The sequence below is a fragment of the Oncorhynchus tshawytscha genome, linkage group LG09 (assembly GCF_018296145.1).
Source record: "Oncorhynchus tshawytscha isolate Ot180627B linkage group LG09, Otsh_v2.0, whole genome shotgun sequence".
NCBI classification, from domain to species: Eukaryota; Metazoa; Chordata; class Actinopteri; order Salmoniformes; family Salmonidae; genus Oncorhynchus; species Oncorhynchus tshawytscha.
Genome location: NC_056437.1, coordinates 64479873 through 64494913, shown reverse-complemented (window position 1 = coordinate 64494913; position 15041 = coordinate 64479873). Strand labels below are relative to the sequence as shown.

At 41.9% G+C, this 15041-nt stretch overlaps 1 protein-coding gene across 6 annotated transcripts; it reads left to right on the top strand.

Annotated features, from left to right (window-relative positions):
• The first annotated feature begins 3683 nt into the window (after positions 1-3683).
• On the top strand, positions 3684-14834 carry LOC112261713 (serine/threonine-protein phosphatase 4 catalytic subunit B). 6 transcript variants are annotated; one of them, XM_042327216.1, is made up of 9 exons: positions 3684-3821; positions 4321-4602; positions 4684-4735; positions 10408-10458; positions 10660-10761; positions 11092-11265; positions 12706-12832; positions 13025-13214; positions 13415-14834. In XM_042327216.1, the coding sequence occupies exons 2-9, from the start codon at positions 4493-4495 to the stop codon at positions 13542-13544; spliced, it is 936 nt and encodes a 311-aa protein (XP_042183150.1). In that variant the 5' UTR covers positions 3684-3821; positions 4321-4492; the 3' UTR covers positions 13545-14834. The 6 variants fall into 6 exon arrangements, with proteins under 6 accessions (XP_042183150.1, XP_042183155.1, XP_042183154.1 ...); XM_042327221.1 differs by having other exon boundaries at positions 3696-3821; positions 4432-4602; XM_042327220.1 differs by having other exon boundaries at positions 3696-3858; positions 4394-4602.
• The last annotated feature ends 207 nt before the right edge of the window (positions 14835-15041 follow it).

Genomic DNA, 15041 nt, shown 5'->3' with positions numbered 1-15041 from the left:
CTGTTTATACCCCTTGATTATTGAAGAATATAACTTATAAATGCCACATGAGCTAAGTTCAACTGTCGTACCAAGTCAGAACCCAAACTATAGGCTTGTTTACTCCCAATGTTTACTCCCAATGTAAATGTAAACAACCATTTCATAGCCTCAAAACATGGTTAAAACGATCATTTTGATATTGTGGATAGTTCGGCGTCTAAATCTGAGCGTGGTTACATTTCTCCAGGCCACTTTGTTATTGTTTCAATTAAGTAATCTAACTTTAAACAGACACAATGTGGATCGATGTCCACTTTGGTTCGCAAATTACATTCAGAGGTACTAAAGTAATCTCATCCAGGGTTTCCCCTCCAATTTCATGACTAAGAGATGTGCTTCCCCGACATCGGAAGTTGACTGGTTCCCAAACTGTGGGTCGACCCAGCCCAACTGGGTCGTGGGATGACCAAAGATTTACAGTGCATTTGGAAAGTATTCAGACCCGTTTTCCACATTTTCTTACGTTACAGCCTAATTCTAAAATGTATTAAATAGTTTTTTACCTCAACCCACACACACAATACCTCAATTTAATACATTAAAATATATATATATATATAAATATATATATAAATATATATATTAGTTAAGTATTCAGACCCTTTTCTGAGTACCTTGTTGAAGCACCTTTGGCAGCGATTACAGCCTCGAGTCTTCTTGGGTATGACTCTACAAGCTTGGCACACCTGTATTTGGGGAGTTTCTCCCATTCTCTGCAGATCCTCTCAAGCTCAGTCAGGTTGGATGGGGAGCGTCGCTGCACAGCCATTTTCAGGTCTCTCCAGAGATGTTTGATTGGATTCAAATCCGGGCCATGGATGGGCCAGTCAAGAACATTCAGAGACTTGTCCTGAAGCCACTCTTGCGTTGTCTTGGCTGTGTGCTTAGGGTCATTGTCCTGTTGGAAGGTGAACCTTCACCCCGGTCTGAGATCCTGAATGCTCTGGAGAAGTTTTTCATGAAGGATCTCTCCGTTCATCTTTCTCTCGACCCTGACTAGTTTCCCAGTCCCTGCCGCTGAAAAACTATCCCCACAGCATGATGCTGCCACCATGCTTCACCGAAGGGATGGTGCCAGGTTTCCTCCAGACGTGACGCTTGGCATTCAGGCCAAAGAGTTTAGTCTTGGTTTCATCAGGCCAGAGATTCTTGTTTCTCATGGTCTGAAAGTCCTTTAGGTGCCTTTTGGCAAACTTCAAGCAGGCTGTCATATGCCTTTTACTGAGGAGTGGCTTCTGTGTGGCCACTCTACCATAAAGGCCTGATTGGTGGGGTGCTGCAGAGATAGTTGTCCTTCAGGAAGGTTTTCCCATCTCCACAGAAGAACTCTGGAGCTCTGTCAGAGTAACCATTGGGTTCTTGGTCACCTCCCTGACCAAGGCCCTTCTCCCTTGCTTGCACAGTTTGGCTGGGCAGACAGTCTTGGTGGGTCCAAACTTCCATTTAAGAATGATGGAGGCCACTGTGTTCTTGAAGACCTTCAATGTGTCAGACATTTATTGGTACCCTTCCCCAGATCTGTGCCTCAACACGATCCTATCTGAGCTCTACGGACAATTCCTTTGACCTCATGGCTTCGTTTTTCCTCTGACATGCAGTGTCAACTGTGGGACCTTATATAGACAGGTGTGAGCCTTTCCAAATCATGTCCAATCAATTGAATTTACCACAGGTGGACTCCAATCAAGTTGTAGAAACACCTCAAGGAGGACAAATGGAAACCGGATGCACCTGAGAGAAAATTTTGAATCTTTTAGAAAAGGGTCTGAATACTTGTAAATAAGGTATTTTCGTTTTTTGTTAATGCATTGATATCATTTCACTTTGTCATTATGGGGTATTGTGTGTAGATAAGGATTTATTTTTATTTGATCAATTTTAGAATAAGGCTATAAAGTAACAACATTTGGAAAAAGGGAAGGGTCTGAATACTTTCCGAATGCACTATATATATATATATATATATACACACACATACATACATACATACATACATACATACATACACACATACACACTAGATGGCGAACAGGGGGCTCTGCCACTGCGCCTCCATGTTGGCACTCCCCCACAATGTAAAACAATATTTTGGAAGCTATAGAAATGTATGTCTACATTTGTTGGTTCCACTTTTATTATATTACAGACACCTTAATGCATTCTTTTAAATGATTGAACAAACAAACACTGAACAAAAATATAAACGTGACATGTAAAAGTGTTTCATGAGCTGAAATAAAAGATTCCAGAAATGTTCCATATGCACAAAAAGCTTATTTCTCTCAAATTACTGTTAGTGAGCATTTCTCATTTGCCAAGATAATCCATCTACCTGACAGGTGTGGCATATCAAGAAGCTGATTCAACAGCACGATCATTACACAGGTGCACCTTGTGCTGGGAACAATAAAATGCCACTAAAATGTGCAGTTTTGTCACACAACACAATGCCATAGAGCTGTTGCCAGAAAATATGTTAATTTCTTTACCATAAGCCGCCTCCAATATCGTTTTAGAGAATTTGGCAGTACGTCCAACCGGCTTCACGATCGCATACCACTTGAATGGCGTTGTGTGGGGGCGAGTGGTTTGCTGATGTCAACGTTGTGAAGAAAGTGCTCCGTGGTGGTGGGGTTGTGGTATGAGCAGGTATAAGCTATGGATAACAAACACAATTAAATTTTATCGAGCTGTGATTCTGAGGCCCATTGTCATGCCATTTATCTGCCGCCATCACCCCATGCTTCAGCATGATAATGCACGGCCCCAAGGATCTGTACACAATTCCTGGAAGCTGAAAATGTCCCAGTTCTTCCATGGCCTGCATACTCACCTGACAAGTCACCCATTGAGCATGTTTGTGATGCTCTGGATCGACGTGTATGACAGCGTGTTCCAGTTCCTGCCAATATCCAGCAACTTTGCACATCCATTGAAGAGGAGTCGGACAACATTCCACAGGCCACAATCAGCAGCCAGATCAACTCTATGCGAAGGAGATGTGTCACGCTGCATGAGGACAATGGTGGTCACACCAGATACTGACTGGATTTCTTATCCTTGCCCCTACCTTTTTTATTTATGGTATCTGTGACCAACAGATGCATATCTGTCTGTATTCCCAGTCGTTAAATCCATAGATTAGGGCCTAATTTATTTATTTCAGTTGACTGATTTCCTTACATGAACTGTAACTCAGTAAAATCTTTTAAATTGTTGCATGTTAAATTTATATTTTATTATGTGTGCAAAACAAAAAAGCTAAATATATATACATTTTCCTTAAAGTTTATATATTTTTTAAGTACTAATGTTAGTGTCTGCACTACAACAACAAAAAATGCTTAAATACATGTAACATTATCCTTACAACATTCAATTGAAATTCTGTAGAATTCCATCAATTCCTTCTGGGGAGTGCCAATGGCTTCAAAGCCTCTCATTGGCCAATACATAGAAAATGCAATCGGGGTTCCATATACATCAATGGGGGTGAAATTGTTTGTGGATAGCAAATATATATTGTTGTTATTTGACATTTTCAGATGGGAAAAACTATTTCAGTGGCAACTTAAACGACTAAAACCAAGTAGAAAGTATGTAGAAAATTTGCTTAAAAACTGAAAAATTCCCCTCCGGTTTCATGACTGCGAAATGCGCGTTCCCGACAGCGGAAGTTGCAGACAGAGCCCGTCCGGCTGTGGTTTGGTGAACCGGTGAAAAAAGATAACCGTGGTGGAGCGGAAAAATTGCTTTTACGTGGAATAAAACAGCTATATGTATGTATCTCGGGTTCTTCTTCCCCAATATTCAAAGGTATTTATGTTAGTTTTGGATTACGCCGTTTCGACTAGAACACATTGGTAACAGCTAGCTAGCAAGCTAAATTAGCTAGCTAAGCAACGTTAGCATTTCGTAAGTACCTGATAAACAGGCCAAGATTGTTAGCTAATCCTAACAACGCAGTTCTCTTTTCTACCACAAACTATCTGAGTATTACATATGAACACAAATATAGCCATAATACCAACCTTAATGAAAAGACCAGCCAACTAGCAGACTGAGGTAACGTTACCAATTAACTAACGTTATTATGTTAATGTTTAACTCACTTCATGCTAACTAACTCGCAAACTTCGCTAGTAACGCTAACTATTACGCTAGTTGGTTTATTGGTGTTTACACTGTTTGAAGCCCTCACATTGAACAGGATAGACATATAACAATGTCTACATGTTACCATGCTCTAAAAAAATGTATTTTCTTACTCTTCCATAGATCCCTCTATCTGCCGCTCTCTCTTTGTGACTATAACTGCCTGAACAACGAGTGTGTGTGTGTTCCGGACCAGGGTGACTGTGTGTGAAGAATACACTCTGTGTTTGCGAGGCCCTGTAGGTGACTCCTCCAGACCCCAGAGTGAGGATTGTGTGTGAGCCTCTCGCTCCATATGTGTGTGACAATGGGGGACATCAGTGATCTGGACAGACAGATAGAACAACTTAGGCGTTGTGAACTTATCAAGGAAAATGAAGTCAAAGCACTGTGTGCCAAGGCCAGGTAATTGAACACAAAGGCCATATTACTATAACATTTCTGATACTATCTAAATCTTCATCACTAAGCCTGTTTGTGTTACAGGGAGATTCTGGTAGAGGAGAGTAACGTACAGAGGGTGGATTCTCCCGTTACTGTGAGTATTTTCAGAATAGAAGACACCTTGGTTACTTCGTAGATCTGCCTAGACTGCCATTATTTGCACTTCCCAATCTGAGCCCTCGTGTTACGTGTAATGTTGGATGGCTGAATACATTAAGGGAGAATGGAAACCCTAGGCTTTAGAACCCCAGTTAACTGTAAAGTCTAGTTCATACTTGGTCTACATGTTTGTAGGCAATTAGAATGCGACCAGTGTCACTGGTCAAAACAACATTTGATTTATACTCAGGTGGAATGTCTGTAGACCGTCACTTTCCTTGTCGCACAGACGTGAAAAAAGTTTACTTCTCTGCGACTCGCAGTGTCCGTTGATGTGGTTACCGTACTGTCACAGCAACCAGACCAAATCCTCCTTTGATGATGATGCTGTTCTAAAAATTCTCAGAATGACCAACTTTTATTTTGTCACACTATGGCATTAAGCTATTTTCTGTAAGCTCGCAATTACCTTGTAAATAATTTCCTGTAATAATGGATCACAAGTAACTAAAGTTTAGACGTTGTCAGCTATACTCTTGTCATTATTTGAACTGGCTAGACAACGAACCAAAACATTGTTTAGAAAATAGCTTTTTAGTTGCCTGGCTTGCTAGGTTGACATTTACTGAATTCATTTTTAAACGGATGGGTTTTATTGGTGATAAAATAAAGTATGCTATTTGGAGCACTGGGGTGCTGATGTCATGCAGAGGCTGTTTTGTTTATACTTTTTCATAAGTATAAAGTTTGATGTCGGACGACGATAGAATGTTCATGATGTCGCTAAGACAATTGTCTACAGACATGTCGATAGACAGACTGTAAACCTGACTTAATTGTAAATCGCCATATTGGCATTGTTGCATCATCGGTTGGAGAGTTTTGAAATTCCTGAATTTACTGAGATCTTGCATACCTAAATGAGCTATACTTTGCTGGTGTCAAACCATTATGAAAACATGATACATATTTTGAAAGCTGAGAAAGAGCCCTTTCAAATGATATGACGTAAATCAAATGGTAATCAGTCAAGAAAAAACACCTGTGAAAATGTGCCGTACACTTTTTTTTCCCAAACAACTGCAATTTACACTTCCTAATGAAGATAGAGAAACACTTAGAATATATTGAGTCTTCCTTGTTTTGTAAGGATTGACTGATATCAGAATAGTAATACCTTTTAACTGTGAATGAGTTACAGCTGTTTTAAAGACCTGTGGTATTTTTGTAGAATTTTATGGAATGTTCTGCAATCAGACACTTTCTTATTTGGATAGCATAGTAAATGCATATATGCACCAAAACATATTACAAATGTCATTTAGTCTTACATTTGATAAGGAAAGACTTTATATTACTTAAGGGAATACATGATCTCATTCCACCCTGAAAACAAAGTGCAAGTTACATCATGCTATCCTAACCATAACATTATATACAACTTTCATCTTTGGGATATTGTCATCAAAATTTTACTCCAGCAGGCCACAAATGTGCATGTGTCTGCTCAAAAGGTCAGAATCAGACTCCATGAGGGTGGTATGAGGGCCCGACGTCCACAGGTGGGGGTTGTGCTTACAGCCCAACACCGTGCAGGACGTTTGGCATTTGCCAGAGAACACCAAGATTGGCAAATTCGCCACTGGCGCCCTGTGCGCTTCACAGGTGAAAGCAGGTTCACACTGAGCACGTGACAGAGTCTGGAGACGCCGTGGAGAACGTTCTGCTGCCTGCAACATCCTCCAGCATGACCGGTTTGGTGGTGGGTTAGTCATGGTGTGGGGTGGCATTTCTTTGGGGGGGCCGCACAGCCCTCCATGTGCTCGTCAGATTTTTTGGGGAAATCCTCCTTTCCATCGTGTGCCTTTTGTCATCAGACAATTTTGACTGAACTCTGCTAAGCTGTTGGACTTTGGGTAGTTGGGGCTGGAGGTGTTGTGTCAGAATCCCCGGTCGTTAGCGAACGATTGAAACTTGAGAACTGCGGGCCATTGCCCGAGTACAGTTCAGACGCAACACCATGTCTTGCAAAGACTGATTTCAGGTAGGTGATTACAGCTTTGCTGGAGGTATTTGGCAGTGTTGCTACTTCAGGGTAGTTTGAGTAGTAGTCGGTAACAACAATGTGACTTTTGCCATTGCAGTCAAAAAGGTCAACTCCAACATTGTAGTAGGGTCTGTTGGGTACTGGATAAGGCATTAGTGGCTCTGCTTGCTGCTTTGGCCTGTCGGTCAAACAGTTCACATGAAGCCTGGTTCATTTTTGGCCAGTACATTACTTCTCGTGCTTGTCGTTTGCATTTTTCCTCACCCAAGTGGCCCTCGTGTATTTTCTGTAGCGTTTCTTTGCGTAGTGTCATGGGAATGACAATCTTGTTGCCTTTTGAACACTGTCAGCCACAACAGTGAGCTCTGCCCTGCACATCCAGTAATCCTGTATTCTCCTTGGACAGTTGTTTTCCTGTGCGGGCTATCCTATCAGTGTTGTTTCTTTCAACTCTATCATTGTTTGGTCAGCTGCAGCTTCTCTTTTGATCTGCTCCATTCTCTCAGAAGACACAGGAGGTGATGCTACGATCATGTCGACGTAGGCCTGAATCTGTGTGTTTCTGTGTTTCGAAGCTCTCTTTCTTGTCGACTGCTTGAGAAAGAGTGTCGGCGGCGAACAAACCTTCCCGGGGTATAGATTGTCTTCACATTCTACTTTTGCTGTCTGGTCAACATTCTTTGGATTCTCATTGGACAATCATTCAGTGGCTTAGACATGATTGACACCAATGGTTTGTGGTCGTGTCTACTTTGAAGTCTCCCAAGCCAAACTGACGCGTCTGCAGAAATCCTTGTGCTTTTCTCTGGATCATTGAACTTGAGCACGGGCTCTTCTGTGATTGTCTTTGTTTTTGAAGCAGTTTTCCTGTTCATGGGACCATTCCCATTCATTTTTCTGTTCCAGAAGACATCTGAGTGGAGCGGACTTTGCCTCTGACCTCTGACGCTGAGAGAATCCCATATGGTAGATGAAGAAATCTGTACCTGCCCTCAGGTGTGTTGAATGTGCATAGCCTTGAGCTTGCATCGTTGAGCTTCATTTGCCAGAATCCTGATGAGGCATCCAGCTTAGTGGACCACTTTGCTCCAGCAAACTGTGACGTTCTCCTCTCTTGTTGGCAACTTGAAATGCTCTCTCTTTCTTTGTTGAGATCTCTCGGGTCTAGACATATCCTGAGATCGCTGTTCTTTTTCACCACCACAACCAGTGAGCTTACCCAGTCTGTAGGTTCGTCCATTTTTGTGATGACATCCATCTTTTCCATGCTTCCGAGTTCCTCCTTGAGCTTTTTCCTCAGTGCAAAATTGAACTTTTCTGCATGCATGCACAACTGGAGTAATTTTGTCATAAGTACATATTTTGTGTTCTCCTGGTAAACATCTAAGACCCTCAAACACGTCCTCATACTCGGCCAGTAGCGATTCTTGGTCATTTTCAGTCTGTAACGTCAATACATACTCTTTTCAACAAATTGAGCTTTTCACATGCATTGATTCCTAGAATAGGCTGTACACTTTTCCACGATCAGCAGCTGTGCTTTGAACTGTTTTCCTTTGTGCTGTAAAGTTCCTATGCAGCTTTCTTTGACTGGTACGTTCTCCCCAGTATAACCAGTAAACTTAATTTTCACCAGATGTATTTTGCTCTTCACCTTCAGTGTTTTGTAGTCATCCAGTAACAATAGGTTTACCTGTGCTCCAGTATCAAGCTTGAATGGTATTAGTTTCATTCACAGTGAATGGCACAATCCATTCAGCTTTTACTGCGTTGCCTATTTCCACAAACTCAACAAAGATTTCTTCAATCTCCTTGACTGTGTGAACCATTTTCTTTCTAGCCTCAGCTTTGCAGCATTTTGTAAAATGCTTATTTTTCCCACAGTTGTTACATGATTTGCCATATGCAGGGCAATTTTTTTGCTTGTGGATAAATCCACATTTTCCACATGTAGTGTTTTGATTTCCCTCTTTTGCTTGTTTTTTGTTTTGTAAGGTGTGTGTGGTGCTCCTCTTTTTATTGCATGCACTGACGTCTCATCCCTGTGCAGCTCTTTAGCTTGTGCTCTGGTTGTTTTTGGCTGCTGGACACATTCACTGCTTTATAAGTATGCCACAGACAGGAAAGTCTTTCACTAGTGAGTTTTTCAAATTCACACGTTTTGCTCAGTGTGTTCAGCTCAGCCAAATACGGGTCAACTGACACAAGTTTCTCTCATGATCAGAAACAGGGTATCTCTCAAACGTGACGTTCTGGCATGGTACGAAGTACTCCTCAAATTTAGCACAGTCAATATCACGTTTGCCTCGTCTTGCTGAAAGCTATTGTAAATGTCCAATTCATCCTCTCCAATAACATGCAGAAAAATGGAAGCCTTCAATTTGTCATCTCCCCCTGCTCCACTGGCTGCTAGGTAGAAATTGAATCTCTGCTTGAAATGTTTCCAACTGTCAGCTAGATTTCCTGTTAACTTTGTAGGAGGACTAAGCCTATCCATGACGGAGAACAGGAACAGTGTCAATTTCTCTTACTTCAGTATGTTGCTCATCAACTTGCTCGTCAGCAGATTCCAATGCAGCCTCGCTCTCGCTACTGTCACTCTTGCTGCTGTGGCTCGTTGTCCTCGCTCTTGCAAGCTAGCATCTTCGACTACTCGCGTCACTTCACTTGTGGTAGAATGTTCAATTTTCATCACGGAAATTTGCGGAGTACTGCTTTCTTTTCTCTTTGTCTCGTCATAGCGACTACTGATTTTACACCATGTTATGTTTGTTCCTTGTATAATGAAAAAAACGGGGTGTAGGTTTAACTACTTTTAATGAACATGTACTTAAGCTAAACTCCTTGTTTAGCCATGCAACTCATTCTTCAACCCCCCCCCGTAGTCTAAATGTTATTAACGCAGGTAGTATCATATGAAACGGCACTATGGTGTTCTAAAATGTTGGTATCCATAAGTATCATCATGTTTTTTTTACCAGTATACCATGCAGCACTTCTTCATATTTAACTTAATCATTAGCCAGTTCGTGTTAGCTAGGTCTAGCTCATACCTAATGACAAATGCTCTTCAAAGTGTCAATAGGAGTATTTTAGTTTGTAGTTATCAATTAAAATATTTACATAAAGACAAGTTGAGCTCAATCAAGTAGGCTGACTTGCTAGTTATTAACTACTTTGCCTCATTTTGGCTGATTTGTCTACTCTGGCAACAAGCAATTTCATTTCACCGACTCATCAACTGAAAAAATACTCTAAAGTATACATGTCATTACATCAAAATTAATTGTATACAGTTTCATTCCTTAATATTGTTGTCCTAATCGCAATCCAGTAGAGGTGAGGAAATTCCCAGTGGCAGCATTCACTTGCAGTCTCTATGCCAAAACTCACAATCTGCTCACTCCTACCAATGCAATGACACATCGGTGCTACCATGGCAATTCAAGATAGCGCTACCCTTACCTCTAATAAACGTTAAAGGTCAAAATACAAAAAATATAGATTTTTCTATGTTACAAGCACATGTTTAGTATTAGTGGATTAAATACATTTTTGCTCAGCTTTACTTCCTGAATTGTTTCCCTTTAATTCTCTACAATTCTCCTTTTCTATCACAGGTGTGTGGGGATATTCATGGACAGTTTTATGACCTGAAGGAGTTGTTTAGAGTAAGTTGTCTCCTTTTGTCTGCATTTCATCTGTATGATTTCTGAGTGCTGCTCTGTGCGGTGTGTGTACAGTTCCAAACTCAACATATGCACCATTTTCTTCATAATGCCATAAACTCTATGTAATTTACATACATGTCATATTCTACTGTGCCCATTTTGCTGTGTCATTATTTAACACTTCAATTGCGTGTGTGCAAGGTTGGGGGTGATGTTCCGGAGACAAACTATCTCTTCATGGGTGACTTTGTGGACCGAGGCTTCTACAGTGTGGAGACATTCCTGCTGCTGCTAGCACTCAAGGTACTCGAGAGAAGCCAAATCAAAGCTATTCAATTATTTGTATTCTTCTGACTCTCTTTTACCGCCTCTGTAGTAGTGTTTCTAATGCTATGCAAGGTGGGCGTTAATTCAATTTAAACTTATGTAAATTCAGGAAATGCAATAATTGGACATTTTTGTGTACTTCATTGTACTGTGCGATGTGTGCCCTTTGTGTCTAGCCCTACTACTAACCTAAGCTCTCTATATGTCAAAGTTGGACCTACCACCCCTCTCATTTGCTTTTTAGCCAGTAGGGTCCCTCTGAAGGACCCATTCTAACACGTAACTTAACCCCTCCTCCTCCCACAGGTTCGGTATCCAGACAGGATCACTCTGATCCGAGGGAACCACGAGTCACGACAGATCACACAGGTCTACGGCTTCTATGACGAGTGCCTCCGCAAGTACGGCTCGGTCACTGTTTGGAGATACTGCACCGAGATCTTTGATTACCTGTCCCTCTCTGCCATCATCGACGGCAAGGTGCGCTCCCCGGCCCCTTCAGTCATATTTGTCTGCTTCTCTCTGATTGTTATTTGTGCCATCTTACCAACTCCTATGGTCATGCCAAGTAGGGACGTGACAATGAACATAGGAGTTGACAATTCAGAACAAATAGATCTGGGACCAGGCTAGATTGTTATGGTTAGATGGCTAGTCTCACTAAATCACTACAATCTCCCCTCTTTATATCTTTCCTGCTAACTCTAGTTTTCCTCTGTAATTGTTAACTCTGTAATTAATGCAAGTAACGATCGCAATTGCACTCATTGGTTCAAACATGTTTTGCTGCTGTATGAGGAAGAATGTTTTTAAAGAAACCTGTTTCTGGAGTTGAATTGTGTAAGGCCTTAACTAGACTGAACAACAATATAAACACAACATGCAACAATTTTAAATATTTTACGGAGTTACAGTTCATATAAGAAAGTCACTCAATTGAAATAAATAAATTAAGCCCTAATCTATGGATTTCACATGATTGGGAATACAGATATGCATCTGTTGCTCACAGATACCCTGGAAAAAAATAAAATTGCCTCATGCAGTGCAACACCTCCTTCGCATAGAGTTGATCAGGCTGTTGATTGTGGCCTGTGAAATGTTGTCTATGTGAAGTTGCTGGATATTGCCAGGAACTGGAACACACATGTTGATCCAGAGCATCCCACAGATGCTCAATGGGTGCTATCTCTGAGTGTGCAGACTATGGAAGAACTGGGATATTTTCAGCTTCCAGGAATTGTGTACAGGTCCTTGAGACATGGGGCTGTGCAATTTCAGGTGATGACTGCGGATGAATGGCACAACAATGGGCCTCTGTGCATTCAAATTGCCTTTGATTAAACAAAATGCTATTGTGTTCGTTGTCCATAGCTTATGCCTGCCTATGCCATAACCCTACCGCCACCATGGGGTACTCTGTTCAAAATGTTGACGTCGGCAAACTGCTCGCCACAAGACGCCATACATGGGGTCGGCGGTTGTGAGGCCTGTTAGATGTATTGCCAAATTCTCTAGATGTTGATGGCTTATGGGAGAGAAATTAACATTCAATTCTCTGGCAACTGCTCTGGTGGACATTCCTGCAGTCAGCATGCCAATTGCACAGTCCCTCAACTTGACATCTGTGGGATTGTGTTGTGTGACACAACTGCACATTTTAGGGTGGCCTTTTATCGTCCCCACCACAAGGTGCACCTGTCTAATGATCATGCGGTTTAATCGGCTTCTTAATCCGTCCACCTGACAGGTGTGGCGCATCATCTTGGCAAAGGAGAAATGCTCACTAAAGTTGTGCACAAAACTTGAGAGAAATAAGCTTTTTGTGCATATGAAAAATGTCATGGGTCTTTTATTTCAGCTCAGGAAACATGGGACCAACCCTTTTACATGTTGTGTTTATATTTTCTCTTTGTGTAGATATTTTGTGTGCACGGCGGCCTTTCTCCATCTATTCAAACTCTGGACCAAATCAGAACTATCGACAGGAAGCAGGAAGTGCCTCACGACGGCCCCATGTGTGACCTGCTGTGGTCTGACCCAGAAGGTAAGATACTGGTACTGTTCAGAAACAACCCCCTAAATAAACTTATGCCCCAAAAACGTGTAGCTGTAAGCAAGATGGTGAAGTCATCCTCCAAGTCATCCTGTCACACATTGTAGCATCTATGCCCCAACGAAAAGGAATGAGATGACTCCAGTAGCAACCAGAATGTCTCTCTACTTCTCTCTCTCCCAGACACCACAGGGTGGGGTGTGAGCCCTAGGGGGGCAGGCTACCTGTTTGGCAGTGATGTGGTGGCCCAGTTCAATGCAGCCAACGACATCCACATGATCTGCAGGGCCCACCAGCTGGTCATGGAGGGATACAAGTGGCACTTCAATGAGACCGTGCTCACTGTGTGGTCTGCTCCCAACTACTGCTACAGGTCTGTGTCCTGTCTCCATCTTTTTCTTGCTCGCTTGTCTCGTTTTCTTCTCCCGTCCTATATATTCTGTATTTGAACTGCTGAGTTTATGGCCAAACTCTGCTGTGTATGCATGTGCTTTGTTAGCTTATAACAATGTTTAGGTCGCAATAGCAACCACCTCTCTCTCCTGCCCCCTTCTCTCTCTCTGTGACAAACAGATGTGGTAATGTGGCGGCCATCTTGGAGCTGGATGAGCACCTGCAGAGGGAGTTCATCATATTTGAAGCCGCTCCGCAAGAAACCAGGGGCATTCCCTCCAAAAAGCCAGTGGCAGACTACTTCCTGTGACCTCTCACCCTGGAGGGAATATATGGCGCCTTTGGCCGCGTTCCCCTGCTTAGACGTTGCGTGCATCAACCAATGGTTACGTGCCACGTCATCGACTGTCGTCGATTGCTATAACTTGATGCGTCGTTTGCTATAACTTGATGTGGTTAGCTGATACTTAAAATACCTATCCAGGGGTTGTAAGATCTGGCATGCGTCAGCAATGCCTGGGCAGAGGAACGCGCCCTTTATGTTAGGATGGATTCTGGTGTCTTGAATCTCTTCAGTTCTGTTTCAAACTGACCCCTAGACCAGGGGTAGACAACCCTGTTCCTGGAGTGCCGCAGGTACTGTACAATTGTCTCAAAGAGCCACACTGAGCTACTACGCTTATTGTTCAGTGATTGCCTAAATTCAACACACTTGGTCTTCCAGGTCAGTTTAATCAAAAACAGGAAGTGTCTGCCGCACTCCAGGACCAGGGTTGCAAACCCCACTCTAGACACTTCTTGATTCCCCACTGGAGAAATGAAAGCGCTGTGTCGGTGTGAGCAATATGGCAGGAACTCTACCTAGCCCTCTATCCACCTACCCTATCAGAGGATGAGGTGGCGCTATTACCATACTGCTGATACTGTCCAGACCTTGGTCGGAAGATCATGAAGTATTTAGTTGTGACCGCTTTGGGTCCGTTTGAAACTGTGCCCATGATTGTTGTTATTTCAGCTCCATAAAATGGCCATCACGGAGTTCTCCTTTTTCTTCCTCCCCTCCTATTAACTTCTCTTATCCCCTCTTGCCACCATTGAGTTGTTTGGTATTTGTCATTCCCCCTAATCTTGTAGTATTTTTACATTTGAAAATGGGAACATTGTCCTACAGATGGTGGGATACTTGAAAGGAGATGAGAATATTTTAATCTGCAGATATAGGAAATTAACCCCATTTCTGGGTTGAATTTTCCATATGCATAATTTCTTACACATTTTTCTTTTCTTAGATTTTTGTATAACTGTTGTGTAAAGGATGAACTGCAAAAATGATTTTTGCTCCAGTTTGCTATTTCAGTTTACTGTTTGCTTGTGTTTTGTCTCCAACTCAGTTTTCAAAAACATTGTTCTCAATGCTACTCAGCATGCACCTACACTCAAACAAAACAAAAATAAAGTAACTGGTTAAATGGGATCACTACATACAACTTTTTTTTTTCTTTCTACCCTGCTGATGCCTATTGATCCACAAATCTCTGTAGGGTTCACTGTTGACTTTTGATATTGTGAAAATAAAATCTTTTTGTATCAATCTCCTTTATCTGCTGGAGGTTTCAAGTTCTGTTTATTTAGCCAGTTGATGCATGGATTGAAGAAGAAAAAAACTGTTTTTGACCTACTTCAATTATGTATCCAGACATGATATACTGTTGGGTGTTCCCAACAAATCCTAATAGCAATATTACAGAATGCATGAAATGAGTAAGTGTGGTGATTGTAGATAACATTTTAGTAATTTAGCAGGCAC

Excerpts from the sequence above, each read along its gene's own strand:
- LOC112261713 (XM_042327216.1), top strand. The coding sequence starts at position 4,493 with ATGTGTGTGACAATGGGGGACATCAGTGATCTGGACAGACAGATAGAA. Across the intron at positions 10,459-10,659 it reads ACCTGAAGGAGTTGTTTAGA|GTTGGGGGTGATGTTCCGGA; the intron begins GTAAGTTGTCTC and ends CGTGTGTGCAAG. Across the intron at positions 13,215-13,414 it reads GCTCCCAACTACTGCTACAG|ATGTGGTAATGTGGCGGCCA; the intron begins GTCTGTGTCCTG and ends TGTGACAAACAG.